Here is a 25,900-nt window from a genome sequence, read left to right as displayed (position 1 = left end):
CCATGACTACTAGTGCAAGTGCTCTCATGCTATCCTCTTCCCTCATGTACTGACACATGCTCAGAGCAAGTAGGGCCACAGAACCCATCCTTACCACTCTTATCCACCTCTCAACTAATTTGCTGGAAGTTAGCACTTCCCTATACAACCTTACTTTCCTTTTCAAAAGAAATTTTAAAAAGTTGATGAGGGCTTGGCCTAAGAAGAAGGTATCTGTCTTCAGTTCTTTCAGTCTGGTCTGCTACATAACATCTAAGGCCACCAAAACAGATAAAAACTGCCTGTCCTTCCCTACATAAGGAAGGTGGCAGGGCAATCTTCACAGTGGTCTCACCTGAGTGATGGATTTCTCCTACATGCAACAGCAGGTGTTCAACATGATAATAATTGTTATAATACTGTCTATTATTAGCCACAAAGACTCAAGACATTGAAGCCAATATAGAAGGATGAAATACAATGCACAAAAGTTGAGGTTTACATCAATCAGAAGAAAATCAACAATCAAAATATAGCAAAAATACAAAAATTTAAATTTAAAAAAGATTTCAACAAGAAAATAATTCCCCAATAGTGGCACAGTTCACCTTGGGTAACTTGGAGAGAAGCCCACACAAAAAGGCTTAGATTACTCAGTTATCTCCCAGGCATCTAAAGTGTGCTCTCCCAGTTTCTTTCCTCTTTCTTAGAAAAGCATACTCAGAGTAGCTCATTCAGACTCACCATTCTTACCACTAGGGGTCTGTTGTAAACTGGACATGAAAAGAAAAGAACATTACAAAGACAGGTTACATAGTTTGTTGGGGCTTACATAATATCAAATGGTGGTGGCGGTGGGCATGAGATGAACAAATCATACATAGTATACAAATACAAGAATGATACAGTTCTCCTTGATAACTTCAACTCAGGCCAATTAGGGAACCCCACAGATGCAAGATTACTGACCACTGTATGGTAAGTGCCCTAGGGTCACACATTTTAATAGAAATGTAGTCAACTGAGTCATCTCATGATTTAACTAGTAATTATATTGTAAACCTATCAAGAGAAGAAAAACAGATTCAAAATTACAAGAATTTGAACTCAGAATATGCAGGGAAATAATTTAAAGTGTCAAGGGATCTCTTTTTTTTAAGCTCCTCTGATTCTTTCATTCAGTATTCTCATAAAACCATATATATACTGGATCCTATAAAGGGAAGGTATGTCAGAAGAAAGTAATTCAACAACGCAGGTTGATGAACCATAAGACGTGTGGCCAGAACCTCCTGGAAAATAACCATAGTGAGGGACATTCCACAGTTGAATTAGAACAGTCACAAACAGTGAAAGAAGACATGCACCCAACACCAGAGCTGAAGACACCTCCGAAAGGAGGGGCCCCGCCACGTCAAAACGGTAGAGGAGTAGGGGCCAAAACCGGACGTGGTTCCTCCTGATGATGTCTTGAGCTAACTGGATCCTATAAAGGAGCTGTTGTGGTAGCAGACCACGAAACATGGTTGAAATTCCTTCCTTGGTGGGAGTATACTTGACTAAATTTTCACAATGTATGTTCCTGGCAAGATTTGAGCTCAGAATGTAAAGAGATTTAACAAAATTCTTAAAACTATTTTGTGTTGCTCTAAATTCAAAATTTTGTTTTGATAAGTCAATGAGTTAAAATAATAAGTGAGGGAGTAGTTTACACAGTTATCTGAAGACAGATCTATAAAATTAAAAATATATATAATAGAGTCACCATTCTGGACTTGATACTAAAACATTTGGTGTTTAGTTCCAAATATGTTTTTAGTTGCAAGGATAAATATTTTTGAAGCATATATAATTGTTATAAGCTTTAACTGAAATCCTATATCTCATATTTATACAACTGATACAGTAAAAAAAGAATATTTTAATGTAGAAGATGTCTTCTCTGTTGTTGGTTGCTCAATAAAATGCATCAGGTTTATGCAATAAAATGGTTGGTAAAAGGAAAGACATCCTATCATAGAAAAGACATGACAAAAATGACAAATCATTGACTACTGGCTGTGTAATGTCAGTATGCATGAATGTGCTAAGAGGAAACTGGACATCAGAAATACTCACTGCACTATTCGAGAGAGGAGTCCATGATGTGACATGCATGCAGTGATAGTTGGGTAAAAAAAAAAAAGTGTCAAATGTTGCTAAGTGAAAATGTCTGTAAAAAAGGAAGACCGAAGAAGTGTAACTGAAGAAAATGATGAAGGCAGAATTCAAGGTGACAAAGGACTGAGACAAGTGGAGAGATGCTGTGTTAAAAGTAATCTGTCCAACCATTATTAGTATGAAAAAGCAGACATAAATATGATGATGACACAGGGAGTTTTAGTTAATTTTGAAACAGAAATACAAAAATATTAAATGCAGAGCAGGGTTTAAATTAAATATCTAAGTAACATAAAAAAATCCTACACCCAAGGAGGTCAGCCATTTTAATTAAAAAAAAACTGAAGCAAAGAGCTATAGAAATAGAAAAAATTTACAAGAAAAAATAAACATTAATAAAAACACCTGTATCATGATATTTTAAAATGTCATAGCATGAAAAGTCACTCCATGATAATTACTCAGAAAAAGATGAAGAGAGCAGATATAAATCAAGAAAGAATTCAATCCTAACTGAAAATTCCTTGGCTCAGAGCTGGATTGAGTTAGTAAATATTCATTGAACTAAAACAATATCTTTTTATCTGAAGCTATTAATGTTACTCAATGAAGTAGAATATAGTAACTGGGTGGAAGCTGGAGAAGCTGATAATCATATTTTTCTCTGGATTCCCAGTCTCAGACAAAACAGTATATATTTTTTTAATGATAGAATTGCAAACTTCATACACTGAAATATTCTATTATTACCAAGAATCCCAATAGAGAAAATACTATAAATGCACACCATGATGATTCTGAGAAAATATGACAATGTAATCAATGAGAAGAGGTCAGTTGTTACTGACAGAAAATAATAAAGGCAGTCATCTTGATTTTTATTATTCAAGAGCCCAGAACAAGAAATATCTCTTGATAGATATATCAATCCCAGTGGGCAAACACGTATCTTTAGAAGAAATGGAGAATTTATCTAAATATAAATATCTAGAAATAGATAAATACAGAATATGACATTTGGAATAGAAATAATTCCCATAATAATAAATATGTTATGAATTATGCAAAGAGACACAATTATATATCTTAAGATCCCCTAAATCCAAATATATATAATAGCCAGCTATGTAACATGCTTAATGTATATACACATACAAGATATGATAGTTTTGCCCATGATAAAATCTCTTTTAGACATTCTGTGTTAACACATTTGTCAGAGAGAGACAAAAATGATCCCAGTAGTGGCTAGTGAGAATGCCAGATACATTTTGGCTTTCTGTTTCTTATATATCAAAGATGACAAATTTTGTCTAGATATGTAACTATAGGTACATGTAAGCAAGAGAGTCAAAATGTTTCCAGCATTCTTGCTAGCCATTACTGGGACAAAGTTTTGTCTTCCTCCTATATATATTGTTTTTAGCACCAAATCTATAAGAGATTTTATCTTGAATATAAACTGCAGTATCTTGCCTGTCATTATGGATACACATATGATATATGTATGATACATAAATGATAATTTTAATTTAATGCTGCTTCAGTTGTGAGATGTAAGAATGAATGAATGTATGTATGTATGTATGTATGTATGTATGTATGTATGTATGTATGTAGTGAATATATAAGGATTTATATCTAGGATGGTACCATTTAAGCACTCTGTTATAATCCAAGTCATGGCTAACCACATCGAATGGCAAGGAACAACCTAGGACTATTCAAGTTAAACAATCTTAATGGCTATTTCATCCAAAGATTTCTTGGATAATAAATAGTACAGAGTGTATAAAGAGAATAATATATCTTCACATTTTTTATTATTACAGTCAATTATACAGTATAATCAATTTAAATCTGTCCAGCATATATTTCTTCTGCATGGATATCTTGCAATGTGCTTTTCTTTTGCATCTGGTTTGCTCATCAGGTTAAAAATCTATGTAGCTGCATTCAAGGTATTGCATACTAACTTCAAACTGCAGCAGCAGTGTGCAGCATCTTGAATGAAGGTGCATAGACTTTTAGCCAGATGAACAAACTGGTTGCAAATGAAAACCACATTTCAAGATATCCATGCAGCAGAAACATATGTTAGACAGATTTAAAATAAATATACTGTATATCTAGCATTGGACCTCACGGAGGCAAAGTGGCTGAGTTCTTTTTGAGTGTTGGGCCTCATGAAGGCAATGACTGAGATCTTTGGCATTATGTTGTGCTTGAGAAGAAGACCCATCAAGTTGAGCAAAATTGCAGTTGTGGCAGATACTAGTGTCATACAAATTGGCACCTGTGCTGGTGGCATGTAAAAGCACCCATTACACTCTTGGAGTGGTTGATGTTAAGAAGGGCATCCAGCCATAGGAAACCATAGAAATTAGACTGTAATCTAGTGCAGCATTCAAGCATGCCAGCCCAATCAAACTGTCTAACCCATGCCAGCATGGACAACGGATGTTAAATAATGATGATAATATATAATTAATATAAAAAATGGGTCGATGTATTATTCTCCTTATACACTGAATTTTTTTGTATATACATATATATATATATATATATATATATATATATATATATATATATATATATACATATATATTTCTTCCACTACGTCATACACACACACACACACACACACAAACACACTAACAGATAAACCACCAAATCATGCAAACACACACACACACACACACATACATATGCACACACACGTTCTGTTATCACACACACACTCGCAGACTTTCGCAAACGCACAGATTCATCTCCCTTTTTCACTCTCCTATCTTAGAAAGAACTTTTCCCCCACCACCTCCTCTTCCGGTGTTTTCATCATGTAACCTCGTGGGCATCGGTACCATTTTCCTCTTTCTCCGTTCTTCCATTCTCCGAACTTTCCATCTTTCCGACGAAGGGCTACGCCCGAAACGTCATACACTCTCTCTTTCCTTTCCTGAGCGTCCAATAATACTATCCATATCACGTCCTCACTTTGTTGTTTTTTTGTTTTTTTATTATTGTTTTTTGAACTATATATATATATATATATATATATATTGTGTGTGTGTGTGTATATATTTATTGTAAGATATTATAAGCTCTTATCAACTAGAATTAGATAGCTGTGAAATACTAAGCCCATCAGAAGGGCATTCTTTTCCTATCTTGGATTACTGCTTACAATATTTTATATTTGTTATATTTAAAATATTAGCCATTACTTAAAAATATACATATTCTTGAGGTTAATTCTCATCATAGATATCGGATCAAAGTATGATAAAACATTATGCTGGACAGTTGTAGAATAGCTTATCTCTTAGGGTTAAGGTAAGATAATAGTATAACAGTCTATATAATAGCTGGGGTGGAGTGAATCACAAATTAACTGCAATCCTGCTGCGATATTTGAGGTGGTCTAACTGATGGTTTGTACCATTAAAACATTTAAAGCTTATTTTAAGAGAGGGAGAGGGAGAGGGAGAGAGAGAGAGAGAGAGAGAGACTGAGACAAAGAGAGAAAGTGAGATATGCAGGTGTTCTATGGTGAAATTGTTGCTATAGTGATCTACATTACTTATGAGGTTTGAATCCCATTAGATTGTGTTTCCTTTTATTGTTCTAGATTAGTGCTTAAAGATACACAGCACACTCACACACACACACACACACACACACACACACACACACACACACACACACACACACACACACACACACACATACAAGAATCCCCCATGTTATAAGAGGAATGAGTTCCTGAAAAGCATGCTGTAACACAAAATCATATAAGGCGAAATTAATTTTCCCACTGATTTTCATATTATAATGTGATAATGCATTCTGAGGGATTCTTTTCAAAACAATAAAAGACCACTTTTATGCATGAAAATAAGAACTTTTAAGAATACAAGATACAATATGTATAAATAAAAACAGTTCAAGAATAATACATTATGGAATAAATAAGAAACTAACATTGTAACAGGGTGCATTATTACCACAAAAGATGTTGACTACTTTGTGAAGGATAGTGGTGGCGAAATAAGATTTACAAGGAGAATGAGGGGCATTATCTTCTATCTTATAGTTCATCATCAGCAGCATCTGTTTGAGGGGTGAGGAACTTAAACAAAATTGCTTCATGCTTATTGTGCATCATCTCAGTGAAATCGTTGTAAACTTCTCTTGGAATCTTTGTTATGTTCATGATTTGATACAGCAAAAACGTGCTCTCTAAATGCCAGCCCTTTAACAATATTCTTTGAAGTCAGTTTAAGTGAGTTAGTAGAATTTCTGTAATCTTATCAGTATTCTCAGTTTACTCTTGTTCTAACAGCATCAGCGCCTCATTAGATGAACTTCCTCTATAGGATGCTCCTCACTCAATCACACCCTTCTATATGACATCAAACCCTACATCATTTGCAAATGTTAGAATATCTTTGCAAATTTGATGCAGATTTTCTGCTTGTGGAAAATTCTGATACAGTCTGGCCATATATTTTTTCCAGCACCACTTAAAAATTGAGAGTTTAATTTTATACATTGCCTCAGCTATGTTATCCACAGCGTCTATGATGTTGAACTTCTTTCATAAGTGTCTAACTGTCCTTATCAATAGCTTTCATGAGTTGTTTTAATGCTCTTCTCAGATAATATACCTTGACATTAGCTATTACACCTGGATCCCATTGGCTAGAACAATGAAGTATTCTTGCTCCAGCCAATGAATATATTCTACTCTCATAGTTCATTTAAGTTCACTTGGTTGCTTATTGGATTGTTTTGAAGGAGCAATACTTTGTTTGAATTATTATTGCACCTTTCAAAAGCAGGAAAAAGTACATTGTAAACCACTCTTCAAAAATACAAACTATTTGTAATTACTCTCATGCTTATTGGTACATTATGACTAGTCTGACCTTCAATCTATACACCCAAGAGATGTTCCATTTTTAGCATCTATGAAAATTCAAGATCTAAAATCTATGAAAATATGTCTGAGCAGTTATTGGAGTAACTTCTTGAGCACTTGATTTAATTTTCTCTCTCTTGTTACATATCGTTTGAACTATAGACATTGCAAATGATAATGTGTTGATAATGAGGCTGATTTTTTATTCCTGCTTAAAACTTTTTTAAAACACCAAAATTAATATTTAGCATTATACTTTTACAGTTCCTTTTTACCCTTCTGCTTCCAGTTGCACTTGATGACTTCTTTCTGATGTCTTGAATTATAGGTAAATCGAAAAGTGGTGGTGATTAACAATGATATTCAGATATAATGATCCAAGACAGGAATGAAAATGTTTCCCCACTGATGCACAAGAAGTGGGTGAAGAAACTGTTAAAGTACAAGGTTCTTGAAACTGTAGTGAGCAGATGGAACATGAGAGGGAAAACAGAGTCAGCAATGATCAGGTCATTTGAGCATAATAAAAATATGGAAAAAAAAAATCAACCTTTGAATGTTGGGACTGATGGAGGCAAATTGACTGAGTACCTTTCAAGCATTGGGCCTCATTGAGGCAAAGTGGCTGAGTTGCTTTCGAGTGTTGGGCCTCATGGAGGCAAGGTGGCTGAGTTCCTTTTGAGCATTGGGCCACAATTAGGCAAAGTAGCCAAGCTCATTTTGTGTGTTGGGCCTCATGGAGGCAATGACCAAGACCTTTGGCATTATGTCATGCTTGAGAAGAAAACTCATCAAGGCGAACAAAGTCACAGCTGTGGCAGATACCGGTGTCATGAAAATGGCACCTATGCCAGTTGCACGGAAAAGCACCCATTACGCTCTTGAAGTGGTTGGCATTAGAAAGGGCATCTAGTTATAGAAAACAATGCCAAATCAGACTGGATCCTGGCACAGCCTTCCAGCGTACCAGACCAGTCAACTGTCCAACCCATGCCAGCATGAACATGGACGTTAAATGATGATGATGATGATGACGAGGATGATGAATAAAAGGAGAAAAAAATCATGGGATATGCATGTAATGCATACCCCACAACCTATGCAAAACACTTTTAATTCAACTGCATAGCTCAAACAATTTATGCACTACACATGTAAACATTGTACAATTACCATTCAAGATCAGCAATAACATAACACAACTCACACAAACTATGCTCTACAAAATCACTACCAAATAACATACAGCATAAACCTACATAGTAAAGGCCCAATTAAAGAACATAATACATACTTTTATTAAGCAATATGCAACATTATAACTCTTATAACTCACACAACTCACATTCAACACAACTGCCAGTCATTAATATAGAACAATGCACACATCAAATATAAACACAAATAAAATAACAAAAAAATAACAATAAAATAACCAATAAAATAACAAAATTCAAATTTCAAATGCTCTGCACAGCCATCAAAAGACTAAAATAGCATCAAAAATAACCAACAAAACAAAGCCTATGACACATAGACTGATTCAGCATAGAAATAAATTCAACAGCCCCAAAGCGATATTGCACATAAATACTGAGGTTCATATCATGGTGCAATACAAATTCACATAAAGCTGCTGCATAATCATTGATAAGAAGAGACTATGTGCCAGTTGGTGATAAGAAGAAATTGTATTATAAGCAATGTGGCTACTTTGATACAAGAGTAAAAAGGAAAGAAAAAGTTGAGTTTTATGCTCACTTGAAGTATGAAATGATTAAGCGCTAGAGAAGTTAACAAGGTCATGACTCTCTTAAATATCATCAGGGTCTTGGAAACAGTGAAAATGGATATGAGAGCAAACTTGGAAAACTTGATCTTAATCTGGCAGTAGGTACAATGCAGAAATATGTTTATTAAGATCAGCAAAAATTATTGAGAAAGTCTTCTATAGAAAGTTAGAACAGATATGAAGAGCAGACAAATTCTTACATTGAAGGTACAAAATATTCTCCACACTAATCATTATCTGTAGTTCAACAGAAAGCATAATGGGATGGACAAACACCATTGTCCAAGAGAAGAAACCTTACACTGCATGGAATTACATAGTCAATTCCATCACAAAACCAACAAATTAAAAGACCAGGAGGCATCATGGAGGTGGCTCAACAAGGTTGACTTAAAAAAAAATACTGAAAGCCTTAATCATCGCTGCCCAAGACCAGGCATTGAATACCAACTCAGTGAAAAAGAATATATACCACACAAGTGTGAAGGACCTCTGCAGAATGTGTGGAAAGAAGGTTGAATTCATGACTCACATTGTTAGTTCTTGTGAAAGTCTTGCACAGAAAGAGTACAAGCATAGACATGACATGGTAACCCAAAGCCTCCACTGGCTACTATGCTGTAAGTATGGATATGAGGTTATGGGTGCTTGGTACCACCATACACCAGAAAAGGTAATGGACAAAAAGGGGAAGGCAAAAATCTTCTGGGACTTTGATTTCCAGACAGACAAGGTGTTAGAGCACCGAAGGCCGGATATAGTAACCTTTAGGAGGGACAAATAAGAGTGCCTAATAATTGATGTGGCAGTGCCAGAAGATCAACATATCATCATGAAAGAAAGAGAAAAGGTTGATAAATATGGAGACCTGAGAAATGAGATTGCTGAAATGTGGCAGCCATGAGAGTCAAACATATAATATCAACAGTTTATAAAAATGGTAGTGATTTATGTTGAAAAAGAAAGTGAAAGTGTACATGTACAAAATTCTATAGTGTTCATAGAGGAGGCCACTATGGGCTAATATAGATCTCTACAAATATCAGTTTCCTTTGACTACCAAGAGTAAAATGTCATTCCTTATCAGTCATTCCCCAATCTGCAGATACATGCTGAGAGTAGACCCACTCATTTGTGCCATGTCACTACCTTCACCTGTCTTTTGATCATTCTACTGGAAATCGGCCCCTTTCTCTCCACCCTCATTCTCCTCTATAAATAGTGCTTCAAAAAAATTGATTAAGGCTTGACCTAATGGAAATGTGTTTGTCTTTAGCCCTTTCAATCACATCAACCATACAATCTCTTTCAACACAGCCATCCACTAGACTGAAGAAAACTACCTGCCCTTTCTGGCTAAAGGAAAGTCATAGAGCAATTTTCATAATAACAATGGATTGATTTAAATAATAATAATAATAATAATAATAATAATAATAATAATAATAATAATAATAATAATAATAATAATAATAATAATAATAATTAAATAGATAAATAAATAAATATATAAACAACTATGATGATCTGAAGTGGGAAATACGAAAGTTGTGGTCAATGAAGAGAGTAGATGTGATACAAATAGTAATTGGTGCACTTGGAAGTATCACCACTCAACTACCAACATGGCCACCCAGTCTTAGATAAGTGAAAATACATCTACAGGTAAAACAAGTTTGGGTTTTCATACAATGTAAACTGCACCAACATTATGAAATGCTAACTGAAAAGAGGTGGCTTAAATATGCACCAGATGAAAATCTCTGGAATACAATGCAGTCAAAAAAGATGAAATCAAAAGAATTCGATATTGTTGCTAAGGATCAGCAGGAGACCTCCTAGGTGAAATATCACTCTCACATGTACAAATCTGGAAATAGAGATAACCAGAATGTGCAAATGAAAACTAAAATAATCTATATAATAATAGGTGCCTTGAAACAGATTAAAACACTGAACACACAAATACATAACCAAAAACCACAGAATTTACAAATATACAGAAAAGGGTATTTTAGGCAATGCACATGTATCAAAGTAATTTCAATCTAGCAGAAAATAAATTTAAAAAAACACCACACCTACCTAAGGCATATCTGTACTCAGTAGTGTAGAAGAAGCACACTTTTAAAAAATGACTACTAGAAAATAATAATAATAGTTTCAATTTTTGGGACACAAAGCCAGCAGTATTGGAGAGTGGTGGTGGTGGGGGGGGGGGGGAGGTAAAGCAATTGCATTGCCTCTAGAACTTGAATGATAATTTATTTTATTAACCCAAGAGAGACGAAAAGTAAAGTTGACATCTGGAGGATTTCAACTCAGAATGTTAAGGAAAAAAAAAAAAAGGTAAAAACAGAAATACTGTAAAGCATTTTATTCTGACATCTTCCTGAATCTGCCAATCCACTACTCTGAAATTTTGGGAAGAGCAGTTACTTGATTAATATTAATCCCTAGTACCTGATTTGTGCTTTATTCTGTCATCCCACAAGGATGAAAGGCAAAACCAACTTTGACAGAATTTGAATTTAGACTGTTTACAACCAGAACAAATTCTGCAAAACATTTTATCTGACGTGTTAATGAATTTATTAATCCACTGATTACACTTGAAGTTAGAAGCATGAAGTTTAAAATTCCAGGATAGAAGGTACAGAAAATTTTGCTGTGCGTTTCTTTCCTAAGATGTTAAAGAGAATCTACTCCAATAAGAAGTCGAAGCCAAAATATGGATGGGTTCTCTTTTATTGGCAGTAGTAGTGATGGTGGCAGTGTAATGGTACACCAATTAATTTATATACCAATCACAACTCTACAATAATGATGTGCTTGCTTATTAATTCTTAGGCATCATTAATGTTATACAAGTCAATGCATATCAATTAGAATCCTTAAAATTTGTTGAACAGACTCCTTACAAGATCAAGAGGAAAACCCCAAAGCTAATTACCCAAGAAAAATATATAATTTTTGAAAAATATATTTGTTGGAGAGAAAATATGATAGTATAAGAATAACAGAAAATACATGGGTGTTTGACAAATTGATAGCTGTGATCTTATATACCTGGAAGGCATGTTTGTATTTTTAACAATTATTGTGGCTAGTATGTGATATGATTCTAATGATTGTGAGATTGCAATTAGTGTATTAATTAGTATAATAAACTAAATAACAATGCTAGCAGCAAGAGTAATAATAGTAGTAGTGATGAGAGCAAGACTGGAGACTACAACAACAATGAGAATGACGATAATATCTACAACAGCAATGTAGCAAAGAAGACAACAATAATGATGATGATGGTGATGATGAGAATATTACTGCTGTTGATGAAAAGGAGAAGGTGAAGGATAACAGGATTGAGATGTAAATGATTTTGCAAAATAGCTAGATGATGATGGTAATGTAGAATATAATGCTTTATTTTAATCTTCACTATTGCTTTGCTCTTGAAGAAGGCCCTCCCAGACTAATGAGATTAATGTAATTAATGTTCCTCTTGAATAATTACAAACTGATGGTTGTTTGAAAAACTTGTGCAGGAAGGGAATTTCTGAGTGCAGGCATTATAGGTTGAAAAGACTAGCTGTTGAGGTTAGTATGAGTATGAAGCTGGCATGGACACAAAATGTGTGATGAGAGTGGTAGAAATGAGGGCTGGAAGTGCTTGAGTGGAGATAATACCAAGGTCAGCCCCTTCAGAAGAATAGAACCAATTGTAATAACAGCAGAAAAGACAAAGTGAGAGAACAGTATGTGACAGACTAGAGAATGATGTGTGTTTTTGACTGACTTCATGCCTATCACATGAGTGGCAGCTCATTTTTAGATGCAGTTTAAGATGTCTGTGTTTGTATCAGCAGCACTATTCTAGGTGTAAGAGCTTTCATTGTAGCTCTCATCTTAGCTTTGTAGTGAGTTAATAGCAATGGGCGGATTTTTTGGTTTAGAAGTGATGATCAGTTTATGTGATGCAGTCTTTGTTATGCTGAGGATGAGTGTTCACTGGAAGAGATTGAGACTTAGCATTTGAAGCAATAATTAGGGTTTTTGTTACATGCTGATCTTGTTTGGTGGTGAGAGACAAAAGGTTGAGATGCAATAAAATTTCTGTTATATGTATAGTGATTTTGTCTTTTGTTATTAGAGACAACTTTGGTTGGATTCCTATTACTGGTGGTAGCTGTAATGATAATGATGATGATAATGACTGTGATCATGATGATGGTGATGATGATGGTGATCATGAATATGATGATGATTATCATTATCATCATGGTAGTTGTGGTGATAATGGTGATGATGGTCATGTTGGTAATAATGATGGAAATTAGGAAGATGGTGATGCTGCTGTTGCTGATGTTTGTGATGGTGGTGATGATGGTGATGAATAATGGTAAATAACAATGAGTGTCAATAATTGTAGAAATAACAGTTCATGAGAATCAAATAAGTGACAAGGGTAATTAAGATGATTACTAGGATGATGATAATGATAATAAACAAAATATTAATAATATTATTATGGTTGTTGTTGTTGTTGTTGTTATTTTAGCAGTTGTTTTTTTTTTTACTAATGTTGTCTCAGTTTTGTTTCTGTTTTTGTTGTTAATATTTTAAAGGTCAGAAATGATGATAATTAATGTTCAGTCATGTAATACTAATGAAAAATAGATCAAAGTTAGCAATTTTATGATTTCAATGACAGTGATAATGGTGAAGATGATGATAATGATGATGACAATGACAATGATCTTGCTAATGCTAATGATGATTAAAGCCAACAACGATGAAAGATGACTGTAATAATGATGATGATGTTGGTGAAGATGATAATGATGATGTTAATGATTATAATGCTGATGCTGATATTGATAATGCTAATGATGTGGTTTCTGACAACAAAGAGGATTATAATAATGATGGTGGTGTTGATGATGGCCATGAGAGTGTTTAAAAAACAATACATATAAAGAAGAATTTTAAAAATTAAGTGAAATGAGGAAGTTATATGACTTTTTATAGTGAAATTTGGAATGAAATATTAATTAAAAAAACGAGAATGATCACCTTGCCAGTATTGGGATACATCCATTCGCGTACCTGCATGGAACAATTGATTGAAGTTAGCCTCAGTGTCCCACATGAGAAAGATATAGTCCATTGGAATTGAGCTTATGAGGTCCAAGAAAAACCATGTTCTTATATAATGTTTGGCTATGAGTTTTGGATCTAATATGATTTCGTCTGCAAAATCATTTGTGATGACACCTGGATAAAAAGAAGAAAGAAAACAATAAAATACAATGAATAAATTGACATATGAAGTAAGGTGAATTAAGCACCTTAATATTAAAATAACATATATAAAAACTAGAGATTTTGTTCAGGAAAATTACTTAACAAAAATTTTTCTGATTCAGAAGTAAAAGTTGTAAAAGTAATAATCTTATTTTGCTGTTTAGATAATTCTGTTAATTTATGACCAAGTGTTCTAGCAATGAAAAACATGCCATAAACACACGCATGTGCACGCGCACACACACACACACACACACACACACATCTACTCATGAGATTGAATGGCACATTACATGGTGTATGTGTTAGAACTAAGATGCTGTAGTGAGACAGGCCTTGAATGTAGAAGACTTGAGAAGATGGGAGGAAAATGAAATTAGCACAATCTGCTGGATTTGCAATGTAAATGTGCATAAATGACAAAATACAAATGTGTTAAGAGAAAAACTGGGTACAAGAGGAATCAGATATTTGCTCAAAAAAGAAAACTGTGTTGATATGGACATGTGATACAATATGGATGAGGACAGCTGTGTAAAGTAGTACTGCTCACTTAAAGTGGGTTGAGTTTGCAGAAGAAGGAGACCCAGAAAGACATAGCATGAAGTGGTGAACCTTGAACAACACAAAGGAGATGACAAAGGACCAGGATGATTGGCAATATATGATTCTCAAGAAATTCACCCACCTCAGTGAAACTGAGATTCTGGAAGCACAATGTGCACGTGGGTGTGTCCATTGAGGCATGATGGAATGGATGAGAAAGGATTTACAATTGTTCTGAAAATCACATCAGTAAACTCTAACTGAAAATAGACTGCAAAATTTTACCTTTGTGTGTTTACCTTTATAGTAAAATACATATATAGAGATATATAATTGTATCCTATACAATTCTCTGTCTCTCTCTCTCTACATATATATATATATATATATATATATATATATATATATATATATATATATATATATATATATATATATATATATATATATATATATATATATATATATATATATATATATATGGGAGAATATACAAATAATAACAACAGACGAGGACAGGTGGTGTAAATAACAAAAGTATATATTAGTATGACGCTCGGGAATACGGAAAGTCTTTGACGTTTCGAGCTACGCTCTTCAACAGAAAGAATATGGAGACAAGGAGAAAAATACGGAGAAAAAAAATTGAATAGTGTTCAGTCAACGGTCAATCATAATAATATATATATATATATATCAGACAAGTGCAAGAGAAGTTTTTAGCTGAGAATAATCCATTGTATTTGTTGACTTGAAGAAACCCGTTGACAGAGTACCTTGCACTGTGATATGGTGGACTCTGAGGAAGCTAGGAATAGATAAATGGTTTGTGAAAGCAGTACAGGCCATGTACAGAAGTGCTATTAGTAAGGTAAGAGTTAGCAATGAGTACAGTGAAAAATTTGGTGTACAGTTAGGTGTTCACCAAGGGCCTGCCCTCAATCCCTCCTATTCATCATCATTTTCCAGGCCATAACAGAAGAATTTAAGACTGGAAGCCCATGGGAACTATTATATGCTGTTGATCTTGCCTTCATAACAGATTTTGTTATAGAACTAGAAAAGAAATTTCAGGTGTGTAAACAAAACCTGGAATGAAAAGTCTTAAAGTTAACTTAACAAAGACGTAGGTCCTAGTAAGAAATTAGACAGGGCCCAACCCACTTCAGATAAATGGCCATGCTCAATGAGTTGGAAAGGTGTAGGAAAACATTCTGTTTGTTGTACACAGTGCAAGCTTTGGCCACACAAGAGATGCAGTGAAATAGTAGGAGAGTTAACAGAGAGAGTAGTGTTTGTGTGTGGAAAATGTACAGGAACCATGTACTGATACATGGGAAACTGATTTCTTCAAATGTTCGAGAGGTGCTCTGGAAGTATTAGATAATTTCTGCTTCTTAGAAAACCTAATTTGCAGTGTAGGAGCATGTGCCAATAGTGAAACTGCTAGAATAAGAATAGGATGGAGTACGTTCAGAGAGCATTTACTTCTGTTGACAACCAAAGGTCTCTCTCTCTCTCTCTGAGTGAAAGGAAGACTGTATGATGTATGTGTATGGATTGCAATGCTACATGGTAGTAAGATGTGGGCCCAGAATGCAGAGGGCATGTGAAGACTATAGAGAAACAAAGCTGGCATGCTCTGCTGGATGTGCAATATCAGTGAACATGTGCAACAGAGCACTAGTGCATTGAGGGAAAAGTTAGGCATGAGAAGAATGAGAATCAGTGTGCTAGAGATAAGACTATGCTGATTTGGTTATGTTAATGTGTATGGATGAAGACAGTTGCATAAAGAAGTGGTGATAACTTAAAGAGGATGCCCAGGAAGGCATAGGATGAGGTACTGAAAGCTGATCTCAAAATACTGGGCTTCTTTACAAAGAAGATGACAAAGGACTGAGGTATGTGGTGCATTGCAGTGCTCAAGATGACCTGCCCATCACAGAAAAACAGAATCGATATCCTAAAACCGCCCTGGTAATGCTTGCCTATGCAGGCCACTGGTGCTGGTGTCACATAAAAAGCACTGGTGCTGGTGCCATGTAAAAAGTACTGGTGCTGGTGCCATGTAAAAAGTACTGGTGTCACATAAAAAGTACTAGTACTGGTACTATGTAAAATGCGCCTGGTACACTCTGTAAAGTAGTTGGCATTAGGAAGAGCAGCCAGCTTTAGAAATCTAGCCAAAACGGACTATGGAACGTGGTGCAGCTCCTAGACTCACCAGCACCTATCCAACTCATGCCAACATGGAATATGGGTGTTAAATGATGATGATGATGATGATGATGAAGCTGATGATAGTATACATATATATGTGTGTGTATATATATATGTATATCATATAGTTAATGTAGATGCATAATATTTCAAATCACAATACTTTTTACAGTCTATTTGTAAAGTTTTTTGAAAAAATGGAAGTCTATTACGGAAACATTATAAATATTCGTTGCAAAATCAATAATTTTGCAGTCTATTTTCAGTTAGAGTTTACTGATGTGATTTTCAGAACAATTGTAAATCCTTTCTCATCCATTCCATCATGCCTCAATGAACAATATGACAATAGAAGTATTAAACCTTTTGTTCTGGCATTAATCAAGGGTTAAATTGCACTAATTAGATTGAATCCATTGTCTCTTGATAACTTTTATGTAGAATCTGTTCTTTAGAATACTATACTCACATACATACACATATGTGTGCACACATATACTCATACATATACACACAACTACACACAGCCATATTTCTACACAGATGCACATATGTGCACATGAACACATGCTTACACACATAAACATTCCTTTATATTCATATATGCACACACATACGCCTATACATACTTAAATTTATACACAAACACACTCATGTGTGTGTGTGTGTTTAGCGAATTTGGTGGACTTGGCCACTCAAATTTTTGCAATCTGATCATAGACAGAGCACATTATCAACACATTACAGTAATGTGTTGTGCCTATGGTCAAAATTTTAATTTCAGTGATGAAGTTCCCTTCTTTGTTATGGTTTAATCAAGAGAGAGAGAAAATGCTTGTGACCTTTTCAGGTTTTCTGAAACTGCTGAGATTGATATGGTTGATGTTTATCTTTTGAAAGCTAATGTCTATCAGCAAAAAAATTGCCTAAGAAGAGATGATCAGAACAGCAGGAAGGAAGGAAGGATTGGGAGGGTTATTAGTGCATGGCCTGGCCTGACCTGATGAGTATGATGTGGAACGGCTAGCCCAAAGAATAAAAATGAATGTGTTGAGTGTGCTTTGGTCAAGATTGCATGCAACCGGCCAAATAGGAAGTGTGAAGCTTATTGTTGTGGCAATAAAATAGGCAGGAAGGAGAGTTAGTATAATTGTAGCTCAGTGGATATAGTGTTTGTGAATGAGACTTTGCTAATCAGTTGAACAGCCTTCTTTTGTTGCTGACTAACTCTAGATAACTCATATTGGCATACCTTACCCACCTAAGTGGTGGTACTTGCACACAGTTTTCCTGTGAGAAAAACATTCTTTTTGTTTTCTCTACATAGGAGAGATTATAGCACTGGTCATGGAATAAGAATGGACAATGAGTATTGGGTGAAAGAGTGGTGATGATAGAAGCCACTTGCAATATGACAGGATAACTGTAAGAATAGATGGTTGTTGGAAGAGTAGTGGGCAGATGTGATAGTAGAAGGTAGATGTGACAGTAACATGTAGCTATGACAGTGAAAGATAGCTCTGAAGTAGTGAGAAGCTGTGACAGGACAAGATGGATATAACAGGGATATCCAGGAAAGGCATTTCAATAAAAATATTGGCCAGATGTCAATGTGTATAAGATTGTGGAAATAATATGACAGAGCCATCTGACATACACCATTATTAAATATCAAATGTTAAAATGATAAAATAATATGATACGAATAGTGATGAGGATTATGGGGAAGATGATGAAAATATATAAACATTCATGTGAAACTTTCTTCTCCTTCTGAAAACCCCAAGCATGACACCCACATCTCTTGCGTTACACATTACTAATGAGCTGATCCATAAATGGAAAGAAATCCTGGAAGTAGGATCCTCAAAATACAAGGTAAACAACTAAAGAGCCCTCTTACTTAATTTATATTTAATGCTATCCCATCATGTCAATCATGTTTGTTTCCCTATTCAATCTCTACCAACAGCAAAATATACAACTATTCCTGTTCAACTTCTCTTACCAACTTCTCTATCACCCCCTCTATCTTTTAACTTTGTTTCTTCACATTGCATGCATACTTACACTTTTTTCATCTACCCTCTTGGTCATTGTATTCTTCTAATCACTCTCTCTTGATCTAACTTGCTTTCAATGAATGAAAAAAATGTAGAGTAGACCCTCTAGTTTTGGAGGAGACAACATAACTTCATTAATGTTGGAGCTATGAAAGAGACAACATAGGATTGTAGGATTCTTTAGTTTTACTGAAAATAGGACACTATCACTAGTGTTCGTGTCACATTAAATTCACCCAATACACTCCTTAAAATGGTTGTTGTTCGAATAAGCGTCCGACTATAGAAAACTGGTTAAAAATGGAATGTATGAGTGAAATGTAATCTATAGGGCAATAAATCTGAATAAGAACTGACCCAATCTGTTTCAACAAATCCCACCTGACTAATTCAAATATGGAAAAATGAATGTTCATTGATGATGGCGACGATGATGATTAAAGTGGTCTGCATCTGTGTCACTTATTTACTTTGAAAACTTACTAGAACAGTTATTCTATTTTTTTTTGCTTAAATCTAAAATTATTTGCTGTAAAACCAGAAGAAAGACTATTTTAAAAAGCAGTCTCATAACAAACCAAACACTTAATTGATTATCTAAATTCCAAAGAATAAACCCCTTCATGACTAGACATTCTATTGATTCTTATGTTCTGTTTGGAATTAATGGCTAGACATCAAATCAATACTGATGTTCAGCTCAAATATCAGCTCATTACAAAAGGGATTTATAATGAAATAATGTGTGTGTGTGTGTGTGTGTGTGTGTGTGTATGTGTGTGTGTGTGCACACACATGTGTGTGTACATACTTTTTGTTTCTAATTGGAAAAATGTTAAGCAAGTGACTTGATGGCTTCAGTTTTATGCATGGTGCTTATCAAAGTACCATGAATGAAACTTTCAGCATTGAGCCTCTTTTATAACTTTCAATTGATTGAAATTGAAAAAATACATGTACTCATGAATTGAGTTCTTTTTTATTATTATTGTGTGATCTACCAAATTTGTGTGAGTGTGTGTGTTTGTGTTTGAAGGGTCAGATAGTAGATACTTGGTAAATAGACAATTTTCAGATATTTTTCATTCTTGGGATTTTTTCTTTACTCTTTGTTTAATGAATTAATCAGAGCAGAAGTGGGCAGTTGTAATAATCTTTGCAGACCAGTTCAAACTGCTAACATTAAGGTTTTAGCAAGCTTTTAGCCCACTAATTTCATATAATGTTCGTTCATCCTTCGATAGCTGTAGGAATTAATCCAGTGAGGAACAGCAGCAACTCGTATGAGTTTTCGAAGATTTCATGTACATGGAGTATTTATTCCGATCCGGGATGAGAACATTTTACACAGCTTGTATATTAACATTCAACAGAACAGAATGGAAGTTGAATAAGAAAAGGATTTTGTTTTGCCGCCTTCCATGAATGATATAGAGGATTTAACAAAATTCAAATCAACACAAGGTTGTCCCGTAGCAGGAACAGAGATGTAGAAGATGTAGTTAGCTGCAGGCTGCATGGGAGAGGTGAAGAAGATGTTACTTGGCTGTGCACATCTTTTTATATCTATCTAACGAGCGCCACCTAGTTGTTAACGACGTGACAGGGGAGATAACTCTAGATGACTCACATTAAAACATGACGATACTGGATTCAAATAAAGTTACCTACAAGGTACTTGACACTGACCATGATGAACAGATGAAAATCAATTTTTATAGGAAAAGTATGTGTGGAGGGTGTTATAGGATATGTTATAGGGCTCAAAATTTTACAACAGAATGTACTTTGCTGATGCTTTGATTCCAATTCCATCTTTGCATATATATCCACTATAAACTGATTAAATTGGCAAAAAAGTGATGAAGTAGACTTCTATTTGATCTGATCATTAAAGTATAGGAAAAGAAATACTTCTGCCCATGCTTCTTCTGCAGGATTAAGTTATTTTTGTAGAGCCACTGCTCAACAATGAAAATGGCAACCTCATTACAAAACAGGGGCATTAAAATGTCGCTTCCCTAAAGGGTTCATTAACTGCATTTTCTAGAGTATATTCAGAGTCGTTACATAGTCATCATGTTGATGAATACCAAAGCAAACTTTCCTTCAAACTCTGGAACCCAGGAAGACATGGAATGAAATAGAGAGAAAGGATCTTCAAAAGTGACAACCAAGGACTGAGACAATTGATTATTGCTGTGCTTGAGAAGACACACTCAGCTAAGTAGAATCCATGTGCACTTCCCCCTCACCCACAATTTAATGCTGTCACCCCTTCCTGTCACATCTTCATCATCCTTCTCTTCTGTCTGTCTGTCTGTCTGTCTGTCTCTCTCTCTCTCTCTCTCTCTCTCCCCATTTTAGGTAGCCATGTTTCTATTCTAATGCAAGACACCTTTTCTGTCCCTTAATACAATTCCCTCTCCCATTTGAAAGGTTTTGTCCTGCAAGTTACTTGGTGACTTTACTGCTGCTGATATTACATAAAAAGCGCCCAGTACAGTATATAAAATGGTTGATGGTACAACAGGTATCCAATTATAGAAACCAGGCCAAAAACAGAATACACGAGCATGTGAACATGATATGTTGTCTACATATTCAATCACAGTCTATCCATCTAAAAGAACAATAACTTTGAGTAAGAAGCAATGCAGTCATTCTGTATAGCACAACGTCTCTAGTATGTGTAGAATAATAAAACACTTAAACTATACTGCAAGATATACACAATACCAAAGTTAGCTGGTATTTTCTATTACTGTGCATTCAAGCTGACTCAGACTGCAACAGGCCATAAAAGCATGGAAAAAAAAATTACGTAAAATATTGCTGCTGCTGATAGATTCTTGTACATATATGGACTTGTACAGGCACTTAGACTGGAGAAAGCTGCTCAATTAATAGTAAGCTTATAAGCCTTATCACATTTACAGCTGATTTATAGCTAACAAACAAGTCCGAGTGTGTGTGTGTGTGTGGATGGATGGATGGATGGATGGATGATGATGATGATGATGTATGCTTGTGTGTTTGAAAAAAAGTATTTAAAAGCATAAAAAATATTTTCATTTAGACAAAAAAATCAGTTTCTGTTTTAAATGAAGTAATTTATACTAGATTAAAAAGTTTGCTTCAATCCATATTTTATTTGGTGGAAAAACAGTTTGAATTCAACATTGATAAGCTAGTTGTTATAGCAGATTTAGTTTGGTTTTGTCAATAGTTTATAAGCTTGTTCTCAATTCAAATGAAACTGCAGTACAAATGTTTTTTTCACAAGTGAAATCTGTCTATTATTCCACATTAAAATGTATTAAAAAAAATCAATATGTATGTGACAAAAATTCAGATTATTTGTTTTCATTATAAAGAGCCAGCAGTCATTTATTCACAGTTTACCATTTAAAAGATAATAGCAACAAAAGTAAAAAAGATGTATTTTTCAAAGATCTATTTTTATGGACTCTACATGTATTCTTTTACTCATTTTACTAAATAGAATTGAAAATTTTTCAAAGAAGCTCTGACTCTTATTATTTTGATTATTTTGTTTATGTTTAGATTTTGTGTTTCGAGAAATTCTTTGTTGCTTCTTTTTTTTTGCCATTCAATTTGTCTTAATTTATTTTGAAATTAAAAAGTAAAAATAACTGGATAGCAAAAACAATGAGTTATAAGATGTTTATTTTTTAAATCAAGAATTTGCTATTATTTTTACAATTATTAAAATCATATCAATTTGAATATATTTCTGTAGTTTTTCAGAGTAGTAGAAGTGGTAAATGGCTGCTCAGCTGCTCAGATATCTTAGTTATCTCAGCTGTGTCAACCAATCTTAGTCACCCTTAGCAGCTTCAGCCAGCCTTAGTCAGCCTCAACTAGCCTCAGCCACCTCTAGTTGATTAGAATCAATAGCAAATACTTGCAGAGTTACTGTGGTAAGTCTGACCAAACAGCAAAATTTCAAGAGAGTATTTTGAGAATAGAAATGATGGAAAAAATGAAAAGGAGGAAATAATATCTCATTTTGTTCTCTTATGCCTACCAACAACTATTTAATGATAGTCAGGACTGTAGCATTTGTGTTTCTTGTGGATTTAAATGCTTGATCTCTAAAGGCAAATATTTTCTCCCAGTATGAACACTGATTTGCTCTTTTTGTTAGCAGTTAGTGTAAAACTTAATGAATTCAAATTGCAAATGGTAAATAATATCTTTTGGTAACAACATTGTTTCTTCATCATCATGGACACCAAATGCAAACAAATTTATAATGTACTAAATCAAAAGAAATAGGATTAATCCTAGATTTCCCTTTAAATATTCTGATATGTGCTGATGAAATTAATAAAGTGAGTTGGTCCTTAACAAAGAGAAATTAAAAACGGAAAAACTAAAGTGATGATGGATACATAATTTTTAAAGAAAGTTATAGCTTAGAATATAAAAAAGATAAAACAGCAATACAAATGCTATATATTTGAAAATAGTGTTCTTTATAATCATGTGATCAAATGGAATATATTGAAATTCAGAAGAAAATGTATGACAGTAATCTTTGCTAAGCCCAAAAGTATTGATAATTATGAAGACTTAGCAGGTAATCATATTGAATAAAAAGAATTGCAATAAGATCTGGTAATATACATCTCTAATCACTTACATATCAGAAATGAAGAAAACCATTAAAAAAAAAACTATCAAAGCAAGAAATGAGAGGAGAACATTCGTATAACTTTATAGTAAAGATAGTAATCCCATTATAAATAACTCTTGTTAGAAGCATTTCTAAACACTACATTATCCTCTGGGCACTAACAAAAAATGTAAATATGGAAATGCTGAAAATACACAAATGTATTTTGCTCAATGCAACAATGCCATAGGAATAAAAGAATAGTTGATATCTTAATAATGTCTTTAGATCCAGAATCTGTAAAGTCTCGAGAGACAGATAGGATACCAAATATTATATACATTCTACTATATCCTATCTTTATATTTGCAAGAAGTAATCCAAGAAAGCTTGTTCATATTAACCTGTCTGGAAAAACCATTCAATTTAAAGCAAAAGCAAAAGAACAGAAAGAAACATTTTTCTTTATAAGATGTAAAAAACATTAAGTTTCTGAAACATTTTGAAAGTGCTTTATTTGTTTGTTTGTTTTTTTTGTCTGTATATACGCATGTCAGCATGCAGATATTGTATGTGTATGTATGCATGTGTATGTCTAAGTGTGTACACGTGCGTGAGTGTGAACTTGCATGCATGTTTTTTTTGTAAGTATGCATGTACATAGAGGCATGTATGTGCTGTGCATATATTAGAATTCTTCCTTGAAGGGAGCTGGTTCTTAACAAAGAAACAAAAGCTTTATTGCTGGAATGTGGATAACAACGGTGATAATGGTTACTTTTGAACTTATGTAAGTCTTGCATATTTTTATTGTTCCACTTATAGATTGTAGCTGTAAAGTGCATGTTAGCTAGTCTTGTTCTATTTCTAAAAATCTTAGATTTTCCAGATTGTCACTTAGATATTTACTGACATATCCAAGTGCACTAATGATTATTAATATAAATGTGAATATACACTGAAACACACACACAAAAAAAAAAAAAAAAAAAAAACGCGACTTTTTCAAAATTCTGAAAATTTATTTTCGGGGACGTAAGTGTAAATATTCCAAGACATGCTGTTTTATGGCTGAGACCTAAACTGCAGGTAACCTTTCAACTTTCCCTGAAACGAGACGCCAAAACGCAGCTGCATTGAATAGATACGTACGGTGTAATTTGAGAGGGATTCGTCTACTATTTCTATCAGCTCAAGCATTCATTAACCTTTATACATCATAAACTGAAATAATTTTGAGAGAAATTTAGCTGCTACTTCTAACAGGCCCATCGACATCGTAGAAACATCCATCTATGGTCAATAAGTGTATACATGCATGTACCACTAGGCTGTAATTTGAGGAAGATATGATTACTATATAGGGCCGATTTTGGTGCCCCTTATATATGTAATTCTAAATATAAGCAATAATAAGCCATAAGATAAATTGTTATTTTTGAAAATAGAACAAAATTAATAGTAAGATAGAAAATGATATTTATTTTTTGCACAGTTCCATTTTATTTATGTTTGAAAAGTTTCCTACATTTTGTTTTAATTTCAAAATCTTTGATCAGATCCTCACTATGACACCATGAACATATCGAAATTATATTTCCGATAATATAAGACACTTCGAAAATATCTTGGTAAATTTAAAATGATTCTTTTGTGCCGTAAGACACTTACCATTTCTGAGTTGCCCCCCCCTCCTCCATTCCCCACTTCCCTGGATGCCCTAAGCACGATATTATTTTGCTTAATGCCTTAATCCAGCGCTGCTACTATATCTATCAGGTCTAGCATACATAATAAATTACAGTTTGCTTTAATCAGATTTTAATTGACATTTAATTATCGTAATGAAATAAATGCATGTAAAAGAGACAGTTACAGACACATATGTAATGTGCTATATGTCAAAGAATATTTAGATAAAATATTAAACGCTGGCCGAATTCTAAATGCTACACACAAAACTGATGACAAAGTGCCATGGCGAAATGAAATATAATGGAAAATTGATCCTAAGTCATCTCGACGTAATAAACAACATGGAAATACGACCAGAGATCCCACATGCATGTCCGCAAACACACACACACACACACACACACACACACACACAAGGACTCGTATGTAGTTTGTAGAGAGAAAATGGTAAACGTGTCTACATCAAACAAGGCGAATAAAGACAAAAAATAAAAAAAGAACTCAAAATCCTTCTAAAATTCCAAGAATGATAATCTAACACGTAAGAGACTTTTCCTCTTCGCCTCCTC

General features: G+C 34.2%; 1 protein-coding gene across 26 annotated transcripts in view; it reads right to left on the bottom strand.

Annotated features, from left to right (window-relative positions):
• LOC106874330 (uncharacterized) overlaps positions 1-25,900 on the bottom strand; it is a 902,231-nt gene that overhangs the window by 230,525 nt on the left and 645,806 nt on the right. For 14 of the 26 annotated variants that reach the window (XM_089347933.1, XM_089347935.1, XM_089347943.1 and 11 more), the window contains exon 4: positions 13,932-14,132. In XM_089347933.1, the coding sequence (XP_089204059.1) occupies positions 13,932-14,132 (201 nt within the window). The remainder of the gene's footprint in view (positions 1-13,931; positions 14,133-25,900) is intronic. The other 12 variants (XM_089347949.1, XM_089347937.1, XM_089347934.1 and 9 more) reach the window with 1 other exon arrangement.

Source organism: Octopus bimaculoides, chromosome 2 (assembly GCF_046866305.1).
Source record: "Octopus bimaculoides isolate indiv1 chromosome 2, ASM4686630v1, whole genome shotgun sequence".
Classification (NCBI taxonomy): domain Eukaryota; kingdom Metazoa; phylum Mollusca; class Cephalopoda; order Octopoda; family Octopodidae; genus Octopus; species Octopus bimaculoides.
This window is presented reverse-complemented; position numbering and strand designations above follow the sequence as displayed.